Source organism: Malaclemys terrapin, chromosome 5, assembly GCF_027887155.1.
Source record: "Malaclemys terrapin pileata isolate rMalTer1 chromosome 5, rMalTer1.hap1, whole genome shotgun sequence".
Classification (NCBI taxonomy): Eukaryota; Metazoa; Chordata; order Testudines; family Emydidae; genus Malaclemys; species Malaclemys terrapin.
In genome coordinates, this window is record NC_071509.1 from 120,742,174 (window position 1) to 120,763,418 (window position 21,245).

At 43.1% G+C, this 21,245-nt stretch overlaps 1 protein-coding gene across 6 annotated transcripts in view; it reads left to right on the forward strand.

Annotated features, from left to right (window-relative positions):
* HERC3 (HECT and RLD domain containing E3 ubiquitin protein ligase 3) overlaps positions 1–21,245 on the forward strand; it is a 143,157-nt gene that overhangs the window by 58,581 nt on the left and 63,331 nt on the right. For 3 of the 6 annotated variants that reach the window (XM_054029124.1, XM_054029119.1, XM_054029125.1), the window contains 12 exons: positions 399–490; positions 1,265–1,395; positions 3,034–3,194; positions 5,951–6,027; positions 6,727–6,851; positions 7,723–7,785; positions 10,504–10,615; positions 13,470–13,659; positions 15,793–15,956; positions 17,904–18,017; positions 19,626–19,649; positions 19,736–19,825. In XM_054029124.1, coding sequence (XP_053885099.1) covers positions 399–490; positions 1,265–1,395; positions 3,034–3,194; positions 5,951–6,027; positions 6,727–6,851; positions 7,723–7,785; positions 10,504–10,615; positions 13,470–13,659; positions 15,793–15,956; positions 17,904–18,017; positions 19,626–19,649; positions 19,736–19,825 — 1,343 coding nt within the window. The remainder of the gene's footprint in view (positions 1–398; positions 491–1,264; positions 1,396–3,033; positions 3,195–5,950; positions 6,028–6,726; positions 6,852–7,722; positions 7,786–10,503; positions 10,616–13,469; positions 13,660–15,792; positions 15,957–17,903; positions 18,018–19,625; positions 19,650–19,735; positions 19,826–21,245) is intronic. The other 3 variants (XM_054029120.1, XM_054029121.1, XM_054029123.1) reach the window with 3 other exon arrangements.

Consider the following 21,245-nt stretch of genomic DNA (forward strand, 5'->3'; position numbering starts at 1 on the left):
ACCTCTGCCAGTTTGAACACAAAAGTATCCTTGAGTGTGACTTTGCAAGTTTCTCTTGTGTCCCCTGCAGTGTTATCCTTGAGAATGTCCCAGGTCTGCAGAACTTAACTCTGTCGCACATGGTCTTCTGGCAATACATTACCTATCTGCTCACCTGCTTACTATGGCTGGATCCCCCATGTGGCCCCAGTTAGGGCTCTTAAACTTTGGAGATGGAAAATGCTATTTAAACACTTAAGAGTCTGATTTTTTTCAGAGTTGCTAAGCACCTGCAGCTCCTGCTGATGTCAGAGTTGTGGGTGCTCATCGCCTCTGAAAATCAGGCTGCTAGGATTTTTCAAGTACTTCAGCACCTTATTGATGAATTGCCTCTTTTGCTCCCATTGTCTCCAATGCAGACCGAGAGTCCCCTTGCCATGTGAAGCTCTTACGGACTCAGAAGGTCGTCTATATCAGCTGTGGAGAAGAACATACAGCAGTTCTGACAAAGGTAAAGGCACCAATCAATCCAGGAATTCCTTACTAGCTTCTTACTTACTGGGTTTGCTTCGTTTAGCTTTCTGGGTGATATCAGGAAAGAACCATGTGGCTTTTAGCACCTCTCTTCTCTCTCCTGGCCCCAGCATGATTGTGTTTAAGTACGAAATCTTGTTTTACTTTACTCTAAGCTTAATCACCAAACCACCCTCCCTCTACTCTTCTGTAGTGGAGACATTAACATTTGTTGGTTTGGATTTGGATTGAATTATTTGTTATATTCACACGCAAGACATCAAAAACACAGTGCATAACAATAAAATCCAAACCTTAGCAAAACAGTGGCAGAGCCCACAAAAAAACAGCAGCTCATCAGCAAATAGCATAGCCTTCCGCCTCCGGTCTCCTCAAAGGTCCACCCAAACAGGTGGACTTTGCCTCCTGCCCTGAAAGTTAAAGTGGAGCTGCTGTCTACCAGCCAGGATAGGGAGTAGACTCCAAAGTTATGGGGCACCAAAGATGCTGATCCAGGAGTGGGGGAAGCTGTCTTAGTCATTTGTTCTATTTGACCATCTGAAAGCAGCTGGGATTGTTAACAGATGGTGAAGGAGCAACGTGTGTGACATAGACGTACCTAGAGAGAGTTCCAACAGTTGCCTTTTCATATACCTCCATACCTAGCACAGTCTCTCTTTAAGCTGGGGAATGGTTGGGAAACAAGACGGAGAGATCTGCTACCGGGAAATGGCTCACTAAATGGTGCATGGGCTGTCTGATTTGCCAACAGAGTGGAGGTGTGTTCACGTTTGGTGCTGGTTCCTGCGGGCAGCTTGGCCACGATTCCATGAATGATGAGGTTAACCCCCGGAGGGTTCTGGAGCTAATGGGCAGCGAAGTATCCCAGATCGCTTGTGGCAGGTGAGTGACTGTGTGGAATGGACGACTCCCATCTTGTGGAGGACAGCCCAGATGACTACCCTTGTATTTTTTCAGGTGCACATGGAAGGGTTAAATACCTCTCTGCCTTTTAGATCACATTTACAGGTCACTAGCTTATAGCTTCTTGTATGTCTGAATTTTAATGTTCTCTGTAAATGGGATTGGTTCTGATTTGGGCAATTAATAATGCTATGGCCTGGTGCTGTGTAAGTTCCCCTTATACAAAAACAGCCCAACTGGATCCTAAAGTGTTATTACTATTATATGAGGCACTAGTGAGACCTCATCTGGAATACTGTGTGGAACTCTGGTCTTCCATGTTTAAGAAAGAGGAATTCAAACTGGAACAGGTGCAGAGAAGGGCTACTAGGATGATCAAAAGAACAGAGAACCTATCTTATAAGAGGAGATGTAAGGAGGTTGGCTTGTTTAGCCTAAAAAACTGAGGCTGAGGGGAGGTATGATTGCAGTCTATAAAAACATCAGGGGGGGTAAACACCAGGAAGATAGAGGAGTTATTTAAGGGCCAATATTGGCAAAAGAACAAATGGCTATAAACTGGCCATCAATATGTTTAGGCTTGACTTTAGATGAAGGTTTCTAGTCATCAGAAGAGTGAAGGTCTGGAACAGCCTTCCAAGGGGAGCAGTGGAGGCAAAAAACCTAGCTGGCTTTAAGACTGAGCTTGATGCGTTTATGGAAGGGATGGTGAAATGCGATCGCCTTCAATGGCATATGACCCATCCGCCAACGGCCAGAGATGGGACACTAGAAGGGGAGTGCTCTGAGTTACTACAGAGAATTCTTTCCCAGGTGTCTGGCTGGTGGGTCTTGCCCACATGCTCAGGATCTAACTAATCGCCATATCTGGGGTCAGGAAGGAATTTTTGACAGGTCAGATTGGCAAAGACCTTGTGGTTTTTCACCTTCTGCTGCAGGGGGGACGACACAGGTCACTTGCTGGTTTGAACCAGAGTACATGGTGGATTCTCTGTAACTTGAAGTCTTTACATCAAGATTGGAGGACTTCAGTAACTCAGCCAGAAGTTACGGCCCTATTGAGGAGTGGGTTGGTGAAGTTGGTTGGCCTGCAATGTGCAGGTCAGACTAGACGATCACGATGGTCCCATCTGAGTCTTAAAGTCTGAGACTATAGCTGCAGTTTCCTCACCCTAATTATTTCCAGCCTCGCTCACAGCAAGAGAGTAAGTTAGTAATGCTGCATTCTGTAGTAGCCTTGTGATGTGGACAGACCTTTGCAAATGACGAGGCCAACACTAGCAAACTCATTACATTTGAGGGATGAACCCAGGTGTGTTTAGGAGAAAGGTTGAGTGTGTTTTCACACTGTGCTGTGCATAGGGCTCCAGTTGTCTCCCACCTGCCTTTAGGTATCCACATTTCTCACATTAGCATAGGGAATTCTGTCGCACTTTACCATGGCTGAATGCTCCTGTTTTGGTGCAAATCAGCAATCTGCTATTGATGTAAATGGAGCTGTGCTGATTTCTTCCAGCTGAGGTGCTGGCCCATAGTTTTCATGGTTAGTTTTTAGTCTGCTTTTGAAAAAAATATTATTTAAACTTGGCACAAACATTGTAACTGTCTTCATTGCAGACAGCACACTCTAGCCCTTGTGCCTTCTTCAGGACTGATCTATGCATTCGGCTGCGGAACAAAAGGCCAGCTGGGAACTGGACACATATGCAACGTTAAATGCCCATCTCCAGTGAAAGGTCACTGGGTGGCTCACAATGGGCAGCTCTCAGGTAGAGCTGGTAAGTGTTCTGTTTGCTATGCTACTCCGTATCACACACACAAAGAGACAAGCACAGGGTAAAATGAGCTAAAGACGTTTTACATTTGACTAAGGGTATGTCTACACTTGCAGAGTTTTTGCGCTGTAAGTTTCAGGGAATCGGTGAAAGTAAAGCGCTGGTTTGTGTACTCACTTAATTCCTCAGGCATCAGAGTGTTTACACTAGCAGCACTTCCAGCGCAGATGAGAGCAGCACTGTAGGGCAGCACATTTTAGCTCTCTCGATAGGTCTGGGGGAGTGGGGGTGAGCGGAAGGCATTTTGGGTCCCTGCTCAGTGTCCTGTGCTGCACTGCTTCATAGGGTGACCAGACAGCAAGTATGAAAAATCGAGACAGAGGGTGGAGGGTAATAGGCACCTATATAACACTAAGCCCCAAATATCAGGACTGTCCCTATAAAATCGGGACATCTGGTCACCCTACTGCTTCATGTCCCAGGAGCCCCATTACTTCCTTGTTTCTTTCGTGGCATTCCCCCCCTCCCCCCTCCCCCTGCTGTCCGGCTGCTTTCCCTGCCACATCTACAAGCAAAGGGAAAGGGAGTTTCAAACTTCCCAGGGCTTATGGGGGAGGGGCAGAGTCCGTTTACCTGGTGTCAGAGCAGCGGAGATGCTGGCCAGAATGGTCACTTTTGGACCTGTGGGATATCTCCCGGAGGCCAAAAGGTGTTTACACTGGTAGAATGTGTCTTCACTTTCACAACAGCGCAAAAAGAACAGCGGTAAGAGCTGTATGCCTCTCGTGAAGGTGTTTTCACACCGTGCTGTGCGTAGGGCTCCAGTTGTGTCCCAGCTGTCTTCGGTATCCACATTCCTCACGTTAACATAGGGAATTCGGTCGCACTTTAGCATGGCTGAAAGCTCCTGTTTTGGTGCAAAAAGTCATTAACTGCTCCCACAGTTTTAGCGCAAAAAAGGTACATTTTGCACTTTAAATAGACATAGCCTTAGAGTGAAACTGCAAACAACAAAAGCACGTAACTGGGAGGACCCTGGGAATTAATTTGTGCCTTTCTCATCTTCTGCATGGCAGTGCTGAGCCTTTGACTGGGCCATTCTGCGCCACTGGTCCAGTCTGAAACATTGATGAGTTGTTCAGTGGCTGACTGCTGGGAAACCATTCCATCGTAATTAGGGAATGGGGACTTTTCTCTCCATAGACGGCATATTGGCTTTCTCTATAACAATATTACAAAGTAATTGACAGCTTTTATTTTAAAATTCAAAAGTAGGTGTAATTTTAGTTGGTAAAACATGGGGTGGGGATTGATCTTTATCATTGTAAAGCCTGATCCAAAACTCACCGAAGTCAGTGGAAAGGTTCCCGTTGATTTCAACGGCCTTTGGGTCAGGCCCTGAGTTCATAAATTTGGCCAAGCGTGCTCCTCTGTTGGAACTAATCTCCTGTTCATCTGAAAGGGGTGATGACATCCAAGTGGTCACAAATGAACTTTGAAGTCAGCTCATAACATTTGAATCTAAGTACGAGAGCAGCTGGCTGTAATTTCAGATTTGATTTCTAAAAGCCAAGGTATAAAAACTTTTCCTAACTAAAATGGACCCTGCCCTGTGCCATCTCAGGATACTTACAATGAGAGTTTATAGTCCCCTCATTGGTAGCATTAAAGTAATACCAGATTTTCTTTATCCCAATTAATATTTTTGGTTTTCAGCTATTTGTATCAGGATTTTATTTAAACAGAGGCCATCAACTTGAAAATCAAATTTCTTTCTGAAAACCACCCACTAAAGCTGCAAGTAACATGTAGGATTACAAAAACTAAAAAAGAAGTTAACACAATTATATTTTTTCCTGTGTTTTAAAGCTTAATTACTCTGTCCATTAAACAGCACTTTGTGTATAGTCAGTTTTAACTGGTTTGCCTTGTATAGTCAGTTTTTGTAAATATTAACAAGAAAGCAGAAAAAAATATTAAACATTTTTAAGGACTTTAAAAAATGAACCAAACCCTACATTTCAGGTCTCACTGTTTAAAGAGTGCTCTTCACTTGATAAATAGAAAATTCTCATAAATGTGAAAATCAACATGACAGTAGGAATATTCACAGCTATAACGAGATTTGAGATTGTAGTCACAACTTTGGCCAAGACAACTAGTTTTAAATACCAGTATCATTCTTGTCAGGATTAGACAGTTCTAGCGAACAGGGCCAAACACTTTGGAATGCATACGTTGTGTCACTCGCTGATCCTGCACCATTCAAATCGGAGAGTTTTAACCATTGCCTTCAGTGGCAAAAGATACAAAAATATAGGCCCTGATCCTGCAGTAGGCTCCGTGCAGGTGCTAGGGGCCACCTGTCTGACTCAAGTTGTAGGATCTGGGCCTAAGTTCCTATATAACCCTCCCTTCCCTCGCCCCCCTCCCACTTCCCCTGCCCCTGCCCCCCCATGGTTGGGATGGTCAATTGCATTTAATTGTGACTAATTGCAAATAGGTGAGGTTTGTAACGAGTCTCTCTTGCACGTCATGGTGTTTCTTTTGTGATACGAAAATGGAGTCTTTATGCCCCCTTCTATTTTAAAGGGCCAAGCCCTGGGCATCTGCTGACAAAGTGATGAATGCTTTCGCTCCCATTGACCTCAGTTGGAGTTGAGGGTGTGGAGGGCCTTAGGCAATATAGATCCAGTTGAAAGAAGTAGGAAACTTGTGTTGATCGATCTGTAGCACGATTGTATCTCTTTCTTCAATAGATGCCTTTAAATATCACATTGTTAAACACATCTTCTCTGGAGGAGACCGGACTTTTGTACTTTGCTCCAAATTTGAGGTAAGCAAAGAATGCTTTTTCTCTTCTCTACAAGAGGGTGTCTGTGTGTGTGTGAGAGGGGGATGTGTCTCTTCTTAGCATCAGTTCTGAAAGGAAGCAGGATTAGCCTGTCTGATTAGCAGCAGTGCAAACTCTAAAAGAGGGATATTTGTCAGTTGTATAACGGGTCCCTGCTGTGTGGTTTGTGAGCATAGGGCCACACAGTGAGCATGCTGATGGTCTGCCAACATAAGCTCATCATGGAGTTTTGTGACCACTGAATTTAGAGCTCTACAGTGGTGATAGGCAGGGGATGGGGAAGCTTTAGGTGACTTTTTTCCCCCTCATTTCCTCAGAGATGGGTGCCTTAAAAGTGTCAAGCATTCTTTTCCTAGAATATCAGAGTTGGAAGGGACCTCAGGAGGTCATCTAGTCCACCCCCCCTGCTCAAAGCAGGACTAATCCCTAGTCCACCCAATCTATACTTGTCAGTGGTGACTTTGAAATGGGCTTTGGCACTGTGTAAGAAATCAAATTCTCAATTTTTTTTCTTTTACCTCTTTCCCTTTTTAGTTTTGTTTGGGAGTATCTTCTCCTTTGGAGGTGGTTGAGAGATGCCTTTGGGATGGTAAATGGTGTGGCAGCCCTATTATCAATCCACCCCCAAGAAATGTGTTACGTGTCTTCTCCTTAAATACTGAGATCTGTATCTTCTCACAGAATTCTTTGCCTGCTGATGATTTCCGGACCATAAATCAATTACGTTACACTTGTTTAATAAATGATGAAACTATAGACGTTTGGAAACAAAAGCTATTAGAACGGAACAACTCTAATTCGGTCAAGTAGGTGTTATTGTACAAGCCACTTTTGTTTTACAAGCTTTTCTTTAATTGTTTTGTTGGCATCTTTGCTTTAGAACTTAGCAGCATTTTCTAGCTTGGGTCTCGCTCATATCAAAGGGAAAGGCCAGTAGGTGAGAATTCAGGTTTTAGGAAACTTTGTTTGTTCATATACAATCCTTAAAAAACAAACACGTATTTAGGTACATTTCACTGCTCATGGTCCACTCCGATTATTGAACAAAGTTTGCTTTGAAAGTGGTACAGAAATCTAAGGGCTGAACTCAAATGATGCATCACCCAAGTCTCAGCAGAATTTCTATGCATCACACACACACACTGTTTGAACTTGAGTTACTGTTTATTCTGAAACCCGGGATGTTCTCTTTTTGTCTAAACCAGCACCAGTTCATAATTTATATCAGGAATCGCGGGTCAGATCTTCCTAGGAAGATGTGTCAGAGCTTTCTCAGACCAAACTGAAGGGATGGGGGCATTGGAGTCTAAAGAAAGAATCTTTTAACACAAGAGTGGAGTTCACAAAAAGAAGCAAGGAATTTTGAACAGTCTGATTTAAAAATCCCTTCCCTCTCCAATGTGGGTGCCTTAGGGAAAGCATTGTAAGTGAAGGGAGGTAGTGCCAGCCCATCTCTGCCAAAAACTTGTCATGTGACCTTGAGGAAGTCACTAAACCTGTGTGCCCTGCAGTCTCCCCACTTATAATACAGGGGTGGTTATGATAATACTTTTGCTACAAGGGATAGAAGGGAAACAACTAGACTTGTTGGTAAAAGAGCAAATGAGATATGCAGACATGTAGCATTACATCTGTTCATACTAGCACCCCTGTTTCCTTTTGTCTTCCCCCTCCAAGCAGTGAAGTTGTGCAGATATTGTCGTCGGCTGCCTGTTGGAATGGAAGCTTCCTGGAGAAGAAGTAAGTAGCCAAATGGGGTCAAGAGTCATGGCTTTCTTGTGCTTGCTATCCTGTAGAGATAAAGTAGGAGTCACCTACTTTATTCACTGCTGCAGTGGGCCGTGAGACAAAAGAACTTGTGATCGGACACAAAAGTGGGACAGAGAGTGATTACTGGATAGATGTAGACAAGAGGTTTAGGGGCAGATTCGTGACTTGCTGGTAAAGGAATACGAATTGCTTAAGAAAAAGACTTGTGAGTGTGTTATTAGTCAGTGTGTCTGTTTCTGTTGAGGGATCAAAGTGAAACTCACTAGACTTGAATTGCTTTATTAAACATTGCTTAAATGACTTAAAGACATTGCGGGGGGGATCCTCTGGGTAGTTATGATTATTTTTTATCTGAGGAAATAGGCATCAAAACAATATACTCCAAAGGAGAGAGTTGGCGTATTGGGGTAAAGTGAAGTGAGAATGACACTGAGTATATGGGCTGGGTGAGACTGCCACTTTCAGTGCAATAACACAGAGAAGTTTGGGGCTGATAGCAGACTAGGCCCAAGCTCACAGCATGTCGCTATTGGGAAATATGTGCTTTTGTGGTGGAATGGCATGAGGCCCTGTAAGAACGAGGATGTAATTCCAATTTGGTGATGTCATCCTTGGAAATTTTTGAGCTTCTCGTTTTTACCAAAGTGACCTAGAGAAAGTGAGATAATTCAAGGGAAGGTGACAAAGATGGGTAAAGGATTAGAGAGTCTGACTGATGGGAGGAGGCTAAAGGAAGTGAACACGCACAGCTCAGTGGAAAGACCAGGGTGGGTTGGGAAGGGTGTGGGTTGTGACTACTGTGGCTATAAATTGTGGGGAGGTAATAGAATAAGATGAGGTTGAGGACTTTTTTTATGGGAACATGATGAGTCATGGCCTGCAATTAGGTGAAGGAAGACTTGTTATACTGGGCAAGAGCAGCTCAGACAGGAAAGAAGAACACCATTTGTTCTTCCCATCTTCCAGTGGTGTGAAGCCTTCAGCTCAGGCTCTCTGAGAAGGCAACAGTCATTTTGGGGGTCTTTGGGTGTAAATTCATTTTTTATTTAAAATATTCTATTTTTTAAACTTTAAATGCTTCTATTCACTAACCCTAGAACCTCATTTGAATGGGGAAGATAGGCTGGGTGCAGGTGATAGCTGTGGTTGGTGTACCCTGACATGATACCCCTCCCAAAATGGAAAACAATTAATGGTATCATACACTGAACAGTAACTAATGCTGATGGAAACGGCTGTGATCTGTGACCAAGTGGCACATCAATCCTGGAGTGTGATTGCTTATAGCCTTCATAATGTGAGGCGTGACTGTATTTTAAATGTGTAATTTTATATTAAGAATATAAAAATCTTCATATGCTTGAGAAATAGGCCCTACTGCATCACTTCTGATGCGCTGTCCACCTTGGAACTTAGTCATGTTAAAGCACCATTGGGCGTGGACAAAGGGGAGAGAGCCTACTCGCCTACTATGCCTGCTTGACTTGCACACTATTATCATGTGTGCTGCTTCCACACATTGCAGTGAGAGCCTCCCTGCACCATAGGACTCGGGAGTTCTTTCCAGCCCCGTCATCTGCATTGTTATGGTAATAATAGCCATGCCATCACAGGCTGCAGCAGTAAACTGACAAATTCAGTATATATTTATTTAATAGGTGTCTTTCCTTCCTGAGAGCGTCTAGCGTTGTTCAGGCTTAAGGCTGGCTAGTTCCCACAGTGCTCTGGGGAAATACTTGGTGCTGATGCTTGGGATCTGTGGAGTTGTGGAAATTGCCTTTTTACTGCCATCTGCAAATTATCCAGGCTTTTTTATCTGCATAGAGTTGTGCTGTAGGCATCTGATACAAACCATTAAATCTGTTCCAGATGCAGGGGCAGATCACTTACTAGGTGCATTGCATGAAGCTCCAGGGCCTAGTCAAACCACTAGACTGCTTGTCCTCTGCAAGCTTGATGTCTATCTCTTCAATTTGGGCAATTCCCAGTGAGATGCAGCCTTTTGCATTCAAAGAGGTCTGTCAGGCCGAAAAAGAAAAGGATTTGTGGCTTGATCCAACACCAGTTGAAGGCCATGGAAAGACTCTTCTTGACTGTATTGGGAGTTAGATTGGGTCCTTGATTAGTTGGAGGGCTAGAAGATTTTAGAGTGAAGTTGTCAGAGGAGCCGAAGGGAGTTAGCCCATAGGAATTGGGGGTTTAGCTCGCCTAGGCTACTTTGAAAAACCCAGCCTCATCTCCTTTGAAAACCATTCCAAGTTCTACTGTGTGGCCCTAACCACAGTCAACATCTTTGTCCGCCCTCTCCTGAAAAAAACAAAACAAAAAACCCTGGAGTTCCCAGGGGAACATCATAGGGACTCTTGCCACATCTAGCAGGACTGCCGTTTTTCAAGCTCAGGTCCCAATCCCGCAACTGGATCTGTGTGGGCAGACCCTTTGGCCTGTGTGCACTCCCACTGACATCAGTGGACTCGGTGCAGGGCTCTGGTTCCCAGATTGGGACCCACAGGGAATACAATAAAAGGAATAGTTTAGCTTGCACTATTGTATTTAGCCAAAGATTCCAGGTTTTCTAAGTCTTGTTATCTCTCTGTCTATAGACCCGTTCCCCACTGGTGCACTTTGCCTGTGTATCTTATATCTTTCCTACACTCACATCTGTCTGGGGATTGTTTTTTGTTTTAGAATCGATGAACATTTTAAAACCAGCCCCAAAATCCCAGGAATTGACCTGAATTCCACCAGAGTGTTGTTTGAGAAGCTAATGAACTCGCAGCATTCCATCCTGCTAGACCAGGTATAAAGGTGTTGTATAAGTATTTTTAAAATAACTGTTTCATAGTGTTGTCAGAGGGTTTTTTTCCCGTGTGTGTGTGTGTGTGTGTGTGTGTGTGTGAATTTTAAAAATGTGAGGCAGTTTTTATTGAACGCTACAGGCTAGATCCTAAACTAGTGTAAATCAGCATAGCTTTAGTAATCTCAATGGAGCTACACTGATTTTTGCCAGGTGACAATCTGGCCCTGTAATTGTTTTTAAAAAGTGTTTGCAATTAAGTGTGTGTGTGATACGCAGAGTAGATGCTTGCTAATCCCCTCCACCTGTAAATTCAGATCTCTGTGAATGTCTTAGGAAAGATTGAATAATAGAGTGCTGTAACTAGGACTTTATTACTTCACAAAACTTTTACTAGGAAGCTATGAAAGGTCACATAGAAATTAAACTGCGCAAGTACATCTTGTGATGCAGAATTTTAGTTTTGCATGCGTCTGTATTTGGCTACTCATTGCTTTACAAAATTCAGTCTATCACATTGGGTCTCTGCCATTAATGCAAAGTAGGATCTTCAGCTGGTGTGGCAACTTCAGTGGACCTAAATTGATTTACAACAACTGAGGATTTGGCCTATAGTCTTCTTTTCAATAACTATTGAAGATGCTCTGGTGAGAAATATTAACGTTTTGCTATAACTTTGTCAGACTTTCAGGAGTTGTAGAGTAACTGCACTTCTTAGAGGTCTGTTCTCCCACTGATGTTAATGGGAGATGGAGTTGTATGTGCTTGCGGAGGAAATTAGACCCCTTTAGATACAGGTATATGGCTACATATAGTGGGCCTAATTTTTCTCTTGTTTACACCAGTGACTCCATTGACTTCAGCGCAGCTATTCCTGATTCACACTGGTGTAAGCAAGAGGCAATATAAGCCAGAACATTTTACTTTTATTTCTAAAAAGTAGTGTCAATTATACTCTCTAGTGCAGCATTAGTTAATGGTGGATGGATTTGTTCACTAAGACTTGTAGGATATGGTCCTTTTTGGAGCTTCCCGGAATACATTTGAGTCACTTATGGACACAGACGTTTACTATTCTTCTAGCTATTATAGTGATGATAGAGTGAAAGCACTGCTGGAATTTTCATTATTACCTATTTTCTGGGCTTTATAAATGGCCTGTTTAAAGAGAGATTTTTTTCTCTGAGCTAAATTTAATAGCGATGCATGTTAATTAAAAATTGCTTTTAGAATTAAGGGAATAATAGATCTTAATATGCCTGAAGTATTTAAAACAGTCTTAACTTAGCTAATTGCCTTGTCTGTTAGATTTTTGTCATCTTGCACCTCAGTATTAACCTGCTTTTTTAGTCCTCAGTTTCCCCAGAGCAGAGACCACCTAAGTGTGTTGAATTGTATAGTAATGTTGTGGGTAACATGACTCATAGTATCCTTGTTGCACGTAGAGTGGATCCCATTTACAATGGATTCCGTATAATGAAACTCCGTTTGTTATAGGCAGCACAGGTACCGGCACCTGTGCCCAACACTTCCAGTTATAAGACCTTGTTTTCAGCTGCTTGTAACATTGCTAAATTTAAACCTCAAGCTGAAATTTTCCAGGCTGGCTGTCCACTTCAGGCTGACTTTTCTGAGAAAGTTTCAGCTAGAATTGCTCATCCGTTTCTCAGAATGAGTTTAGGGAAAAAGACATTGTTTTGGCCCTGTTAAAAAAAAAATATTCTTGCAACTGTTCCATTGAGAAGCTTTAGTGGCTCAATGCTTTGAAGCAAGGACTTGATATTTGGCAAAGGGGTTGATCGGGTGTCAGAGATGAGTCATCTGCCCTCCCTGTGAAAATCTACCCAAATTATAAGCCCCTGAAAAAAAAATCTCAGTTTGCACGTGCTCAATAGAGACTTGTTAGAATTGGGCAGCTAAATTCTCTGAAGAGATGTTCTCACAGCTCCTACGTGCCAGCCAGACTGCACATGCACCATCCCCAGGGAGTGACTGATCATGCTGCAAACCGACTCAAAATGCAGAGGGTTGAGGAACGGGGAAAGGAGATGCAGGGCAGAGGGAGAGGAGCAGAAGGCTGGGGAGGGGGTAGAGAAGAGGCAATAGCAACGAGGGGGGGGAAGAGGGGCATTTCCTAACTAAAGTGCTTGATTCTGCAACCTTAATGGTCTTTTAAATATGTTTTTGGATGCAGTAGGCGAAATGGAATGACAGTTCTCCATTGTTGCATTACACTGCGGCCTCTAGGTTTTTGTACAGTGATCCTGTAGTCTTTGTGTGGGTTAAAAATGAATGCACTTTAAGTGGATATTGCTGTACACACCTGTCTACTCGCCACCTAGCAAATACTGTATTTCAACAGAGCCAAATATAGGAGGGTTTTCTGGAGAGGGGAGTGTGACATTGCTCACTTAAACCCCCAAAACTATAATAATAAAGTGTAACAAAAATGAATAGAAAGAATAGGAACTCAGGTCTGCAATAAGGATTTTTAGTATCAGTGTCAGATTTAAGAGCACAAAAGCTTAAACAATGGATTAAATTACCATCACTTTACCTTTTTCCTCCTGCTGCCTTTCACTCCCAGAGTCCACCCTGCAGGCTGAGAGAACAGATGGGAATGCCAGCCTGGATTTTCAGCCTTCACAAAGTACTTCCTTGCTTTAGGGGGTTATTTGTAGACCCTTAACTGTACTGACACTTACGTAGCAGAGTACAAAAGAGCTGGTAATGAGACAAATGTGCCAGATGTGCACATGTGACGCTCACAGCGTGCTCTTAGGTGAGCACTGAGCCAGCCCTTTATTCTTCAGGGATGTATGCTGAGTTAACTTCTCTTGTGCTTTTTTCCCTCCAGATCTTAAAAAGCTTTGAAAGCTTTTTGATTCCCCAGCTGTCCAGCTCCCCACCAGATGTTGAAGCAATGAGAATCTACCTGATTCTCCCTGAATTCCCCCTGTTTCAAGACTCGAAGCATTACATAACGTTAACGCTTCCTCTAGCGATGGCCATTCTGCGACTGGATACCAACCCCAGCAAAGTATTAGGTAAGGGGTGAGCTTCATAGGGGTGCATCTTGTTCTGTGTCATGCCTTTAGCACTAGTCTGGGGCACTAGGTAGAGATCATTCACAAAACATAGACTTGGGACTTTCAAAAGCACTCCGTGTTGGCTAAACTCTTCTCTTGCTGAGCTACTGCTGGCTTCAGTGATAGCAGAGTTAGGCGGGCACTGAGTGTCACTCACGGTGCTCTGTTGATGGTTGGTTTGAGATTCAAATACTTGATCCTTCCTCTCTTTGTTCATAGCACCAGCTGTGCCTCATCCATGAATCAATCTCTATAGAAATCCTAGTTTATTGTGTTTGTGACTGTCTAGAACTGTACAGGATGCTTATACTCCTCCCTGCCAGCCTCTGTTTTTTTAAATACTAAAATATCCAGGGGGTAAATCCCCAGATAGTGGCTTGTTCCTAATGTTTGAAATTAGTGGTTGAATTCTAAATGCTATTTTGTTTCTCACAACATTTAAAGGCAGACTGGTTCTAGGGGTCGTGGTCCAGAGTTGTTAGCAGAGCAGTGCTAGACGCTGACAGGCAGTGTCCCAGCAGAGGCTGGGCTGGGGGTATTGCCTTTGGCTAGAGAAGATCTGACCCTCTAAAGAGGTGGTGTGGGCCGACCTTAAACACTGATGGGATTTTCATGGGATGTGGGGAGAGGGAGGGAAAAACCCGCAGGCAGATGGAGTGACAGGGGCCAGGCAGGAGAACGGAGCGATGCAGAGGGGCGAGCGTTTCTCCTTCATTTAAGAAAGCATGATGGGGTTCTCAGCAAGGTAACGGAATCCTGCAAAAAATCAATGTTGGCTCAACCACTGCTGGGAACAGGGGGACTACTGACAAGCTAATTGGTCGTGGCTAAGAAGGGAAAGGGGGGTGGAGGGAAGGGATCCCCTGAGCTGTCCTGGGTTCAAACACTGCCTAGGTCTGACTCCTGCCTTCTCCCTGTAAGCCTCTTGGGAGGGAACTGGAATCTAGATCACTGTGTGTAATTGCGTGGGGGTAGGAGTTTATTGTTTAAAGATGGAAATGGCACATGGGAGTTATTGTGGCTCCTAAATACTGCCATCAGCGTCTCCCAGTACCCAATGATTCACTCATGGGTGTGACACTTATGCTGTCTCGAAGGAGAAGAGGGTTTGGACAGGTCATGGAACAGCCGCTCTGTGGTCTAGTACAGCTTCTGGAAGGGGTTAGCTTATTGGGAGTCACTGGATGTGTCTTGGCAGGCACTCACTACTGCGGCGCCTCCTGCTGGTTGGGGGGAACTCCCAATCCCCCTAAGCCTTCCTTGCCTCAGTAACCCACTGCCAGTCTTCATTTAGCCCCTTTGCTCAGGAGCAAAAACTGCAGTCTGAAATGGCCGCTCATCATTGGCAAGGGGGTTTGTACCTGCTGCCTTTTCCTGGCCTGGCTGCACCACTGCAGCCTCAGTAACCCCACAGGCCCTTTTAGCCTGGGGACTCACCTGGCCAGAGCTCCCCAGCTCTGCCTGTCCTTCCCCAGCACTGCTCTGCCTAGGATACTCTCCTCTAGCCAGCAGCCAGGTCCTTCCCACTCCATCTCTGGAGTGAGACTCCCCCTGCCTAGCTCCCAGCCCTTTTATCAGGGCGAGCTGGACTCTAATTGGGTGTGGCCACATCTGCAGCTGCCTACCCAATCAGCCTCCCTCGGCTGCTTCCAGCCCCAGCCCTCTCCAAGGCCTGGCTTTTAACCCTTTCCGAGCCGGAGCGGGGTGACTGCCCCATTACACTGGGCTATTGGGCCATGGTTGTCACTTGCTCTTCAGAATACAGGACATGTGACTAATGAATAGGAATACAAATTATGGCCAAGGTGGAGTGCGGAAACTTCCCCCAGCTCCGCTGCTTAAAGGAGTCCTTGCTTACAACCTTCACTTCACAAATACATATATATGGTATCGTTCGTGTCAGTGCTTGCATTTTTCAGAGCTTCTTTTAATGAAACTACGGAGCCCATCTTTAACACAGAGAAAGGAGATACAATATATTGTATAGTGTTACAATACTTTTTTCTCAGATTCCATCAATATAATGCCTGCTACCTCCAAGTGCTCTAATAACAATATTAACATATATAAAAATATCTTTTCCTCCTGTAGATAACTGGTGGTCTCAAGTATGCCCAAGGTATTTCCTGAGGTTAGTGAACCTCTATAAAAGCGCAGTAGTTTATCTCCTGAATGGAAGAAAAACATTATTGATCCCTGTCCTGTTCAGTAGTTACATTACAGCTGCCCTCAGACTGCTAGAGAAACTTCACAAGGTAAGAGGCAAGCATGTGTGTTTTGGAACAGTGCACTGTCATAGTCCGGGGCTCTCTGACCTTTTCTATACCGACCCTTCTTCCCTGAGCAATGTGGGAAGGGCAGAGCGGTCGCAACCCGTGATGCCAATTCACAAGCCCCAGGTTGAGGAGCCACATCATTATCTACCACAGACATTTATAATGGCAGCCAAGGAAAGAGAATGTTAGCACTGCCCATGAACTTGAGGCTACATGGATTAACTTTATAGGGCTTTGTTTGAAACAATTTAATAAATAGCTGAACTTCGGTAGAACACCCCACCAGCAAAGCACATGGGATGCTGCACAATGTTAACACTAACACGCACACACACACATACACACTCTCTCTCTCTCTCTCTCTCTCTCTCATTCTCTTGGTATCTATGCTCTTTTCTAAAAATACCAGTCGCACAAAGCAACAGGAAAGATTAAATCTTTTTGTACATAAGTGGAGGAGTTATTAGTGACACAAGTTTATTGGATGCAAACTAAAATCTGAGGCACCTCAGTTGTTTGCAAATGATCTTTTTGGACTGTTGCCCGATCTTTAGATTATATATTAATTATATTGATTATGTAAGAATCCCCAGTGATCACTTTGAGGGTTAAAAGGTTCTTGCCGCAAGTATTATTTAAACTATTATATAGTTGGGAACCCTGATGTGCACAGTTGCAACACTCACACTATAGGAACTCTTTTATATTTACAAATAGAGTGTATTAATACATTTAGCACACTCAGTAAGGTAGATAGAGATACTACAGAATGTACATCTGCACATCCATACGCTCACAGCATCCCTTGCAGAGCAACCTGAAATGTTAGCCATCATCTTCCTCATCACCATTACCTTCCTCATCATTACCAATGGCCATTATTCTGGCACATCCCAAGGACTACATCTCCTTCTCCTACTGCCCATAGGCTGGGATGCCACTTTTATAATATATTACGCTGACGCCGCTAAGTTTGATGCATATTCAGTAGGGGATTTTCCCCTTTTCCTTATTTGTGTTTACTCACCTTAGTAATGTTGGAGTGTCTTTTCCCTAAAGGCTAGCATATTAATTATTTTAACTTCTTATTATATACGTCAATTCGTTACCATGGCCCTTTTGTGATTAGGTATCCCATTTGTTATTTCTCTCCTAACCAGTTATTTTGGTTCTTTCCAAGTTGTGGTGTACCTGTTAAGTTTAGAAGGGTATGAACTTAGGAAAGCCCCTATGCCAGCCTACTTCAATGCATCCTTTATGTTAAAGGTCACAGCCATATATGGACCTTATGCTTTAGCTCATCACCATCTATCTAGGTGAAAGGTCCCAAACATATATATGCTAACTTTGACTTAGCTCAACATACAGGATGTGGCCTGTAGGTCCCTTGTGGTTACATCCAAAATATACTCTAATAGAAATCTATACACCTGTTATAATAAAACAGTCAAACCCATAAGAAAATAAGAAACTTATAAGAAAAGATATATAGGCAAGCAAGCAGGCTAGCCTTAGATGTATCTCATGTACCTGTTACGTACGTCAGTTCGTTGCCAGGACACTTTTGTGGTTGAATCATGTACCTGTGGTCAGAACTTCCCCTTAAACTCTATTTTCAGCTCCCCAAATACTTTATCTGTGCAAAGTTTATCTGTTCAAAGTGTATAGGCCTCAAGCCTTATGCTAACTTGCTGACGCTAATGTTTTACAGGATACAGGCTGGTAGGTTTTTTTGTATTACTGCTGAATATAATGCAAAGCAGTGAATATTAATAAAGGCAAGCTAGCCCAATCCTGCAAGCTGCTTTATGCAGGCAGATCTGAGCATGTGTGGAGCCCCCAGTAAAGAAAAAGAGCCTGTGTGTTTCTAAAGGTGGGAAAAGTGCATATACCCTGAAATTTTAAGCCTTTTGTTTTCTTAATCAGGTGAATCTGAAAGTTAAACATGTGGAATATGACACGTTTTATATCCCAGAGATTTCCAACTTGGTGGACATTCAAGAAGACTATCTTATGTGGTTCTTGCATCAAGCAGGAATGGTAAGGGGTTTTAATGAGTTCCGAAATTGCTGTCCATCTTCGCCTCTTCAGTGCTATTTATAAATTTCAGTATCCCTACTAATAATGATTGTTTGTTGGTGTAATACATTGAATACAGGAGCATATGTGGGTAAGCTGTCTTTAATTTGGGTACTTACTAGCTCGATGAAGATAACTTAAAACAATGCCATCAGAAGAATAAAGCTACCAAATATATATTTAATGTCGCCTAAATTATATCTAAAATTCACTAATGTGGTGTTATGCCTTCAGCTTAATTCAATCACTGTTTAACTTGATCCTCTTAATTGAATCAGAATCTCAGGAACCAACTCATATATAATAAAAATATAACTTCTACCCTTAACTTCCAGGCAGTGTTGTAGCCATGTCGGTCCCAGGATATTAGAGAGACAGGTGGATGAGGTGATATCTTTTATTGGACCAACTTCTGGGGTTGAGAGAGACAAGCTTTTGAGCCACACAGAGCTCTTCTTCTGGTCTGGGAGAAGAGCTCTTGTGGCTCAAAAAATTGTTTCTGTCACCAACAAAAGTTGACCCAATAAAAAATATCATCTCACCCACCTCTTCACCCTTTACTTCTGTCATTTAGGAAGGTATTATAGAGTAAGGTGATCATTGGCTGTATAATGCGGTTCCTTAAAAGGAAACATTGTCGTGCCAATGAGCAGGGCACTGAACTGGGGCTCAGGAGATCAGGTTCTATTCCAGGCTCTTCTAGTAACCTGGTGGGTGATCTTGGGAAAGTTCCTTCATCATTTGGTGCCTCAGTTTCCCCATCTCCAAAAATGGAGGTAATGATACTTGCGTCCTTTGTAAAGCGCTTTGAAAACTGTGAATGGAGAATGTGATATAGAAGCTAGGAATTGTTAGTCTTAATAATGACTATGACCAAAATTTTGAATGAGAGAGAACAAAAATGTCAAGGGAGGCCACAATAATAAAAGATGGTTGTGACTAAAAGTTGTTTATCTACTTTTATGGACAATAAAGACTACACTCTACCGGGTAAGCTGTGACACCCCCTTTCAGTTGTATGGTAATACTGTAATAGCCTATGCTTGTTTTAGCCAAAGTGGTGAGATGCGATCAGAGCAATAAGGCAGCTCTGTAATAGTAAAACGTAATCAATTGATTGAAAAGCTGGTTAAAGGGATAAATGTGTTAAATGAAAATTGTAGCATTTGGTAATTGACTGAACTTAAAGTTGCCACAGTTGTGGGCTTAAAACAGTACCTATTTGTTTGAGATAGTCCCACTAGCAAAGCTAGAGATGAAGTAATAAGAAGTTAATTAATTGATTTTGTTGATTTTTGGGGGGTGAAATTCACCCCTGTGCATAGGGTTAGCTCAAGGCTTATGGACCACTTATTTAAGTGGGGCCTAGCTGGCATATAAGCCTTGATGTGACCCTCTGCTCCGAAGTGAAACTCACCATGTCTCTCTTCCTCCAAGAGGAAGTTTTCATCCCAGAAGATACGAGGTTCAGAGGAGTTGGATCTCCTCTGAATTAGTCCAGCCGCAAAAGCTACACATGGAATATCAAACCAAAAGAATTAACGTTTTTCCCCTTCTCTCTTGCCACAGAAAGTAAGACCATCTATCATGCAGGTAAAAAAAAAATTGATGACTCTTCTCTTTACAAGTGCTTGTCCAAGTCGCAAACAGCAACTGAAATTTTCCTTTCTTCTTTCTAGGATGCTGTGACACTCTGTTCTTATCCTTTCATCTTCGATGCTCAAGCCAAGACCAAAATGTTACAGACGGATGCTGAACTACAGATGCAGGTAGCCAGCTGTCCTCTCTTTCACTTTGCCTGTCCCTAGTCTTCTCTCCTGCCTTCCCCCATGTACTTAGGTGAAGTTTGCTAATCATTTATACATGGGCAGGATTTCATTGTTAATGTAGTTATGTGCCATCTCGCGACGATTAACTATCTGAAGAGCCTCTTGCTACTGGATTCCACTGAGGCACTGCTGAAGTCCTTATTGTGCAATAATCCTTTATGTAAATAGAGCTATTTCACTAGGAGAGGTTCACTGCGATCAGAATTGTGATTTGCACCTTGCAATACATTGAACAGTGTGAGATTTTCATTCTGTTCCACTAAGTGGGTGGCATCAAATACGGCTTCCGCTTGGAAATCCTGATGTTGAGTGAGTGATTCTCAAAAACTTAGTGCTGGGTTCTATCATAGTATAAGTGATCAAGCACCAATTTGCATCGAATTTGTGGCCACAAGTCAACATCATGGTCCTCAACTAAACCACACTTGTGTGCTCTAGGGAATGGAATCCAGAGCTCTAGTGGAGGACAGTGGTTTGTGGTTGGTCAGGTCTGATACATCCCTTCCAGTAGATGGCAGTGATGCCACGTACTAGTTAGCTTTCCTCGGTTATTTTTGTGAATGTAAAAACGCTGTATGTGAACAATGGGGTCATTTCTGTCGACATTCATTGAGGACCAGGGTGGGTGGAGAGGGTCATTAATAATGAGTCACTGGTTAAAATATAGCACAGCTTGCTAGTGTCCAAAAGTTGTTACCATCTGATGCCTGTTATGTGGACTGTGTGAAAAGAGAGTCTAGTTCCTAGCTGACGGGTTCCCACACAATGAAAAACGGTCACCACAGTTGTCACTAGAAATGAAAAAAATAAATAAATTGGCACCCCCAAAGCAAGTCTGTTGCAACCTCAACCCCCAACCACAAGGCAACTCTGCAATCCACCCACCCTTCTACAGCCACTTACAGCGACTCAAACCGTCTCTCAGACATACACACGGTGCTTTTGGGTGTTAGTGGGCAGACAGCTGCTGTATTTTCAACAATTTTGGTCTGTTATTGCTTAAACTGCGGAAATGAGAACATTGCATCGTCTTTAGCTGGACACAGAAACTTTTAACATTAGATATCCCAGTGTAATTTGGTGATGATGCAAATCTTTAGACCCACATAAAAAAATCCCAGCAGATTAAATTATTTTTCTGTTAACTGGCAAATCCATTAAAAAAAAAAAATGAACAGGGCAGTCAAATACCGGCCAGGTGATAACCCTACTCGGTGGAGAGGCTAAAAGCTGAATGATCCACAGAAACTAAACTACCACCTCGCTCCTTGAGAAAGTCCTTCCAAGTCATGATCAAGACATGTTGATTGGGTAGTGTGGGACCAGCTTGAACCGCTGTTTCCTATGTTGCATCTGTTCT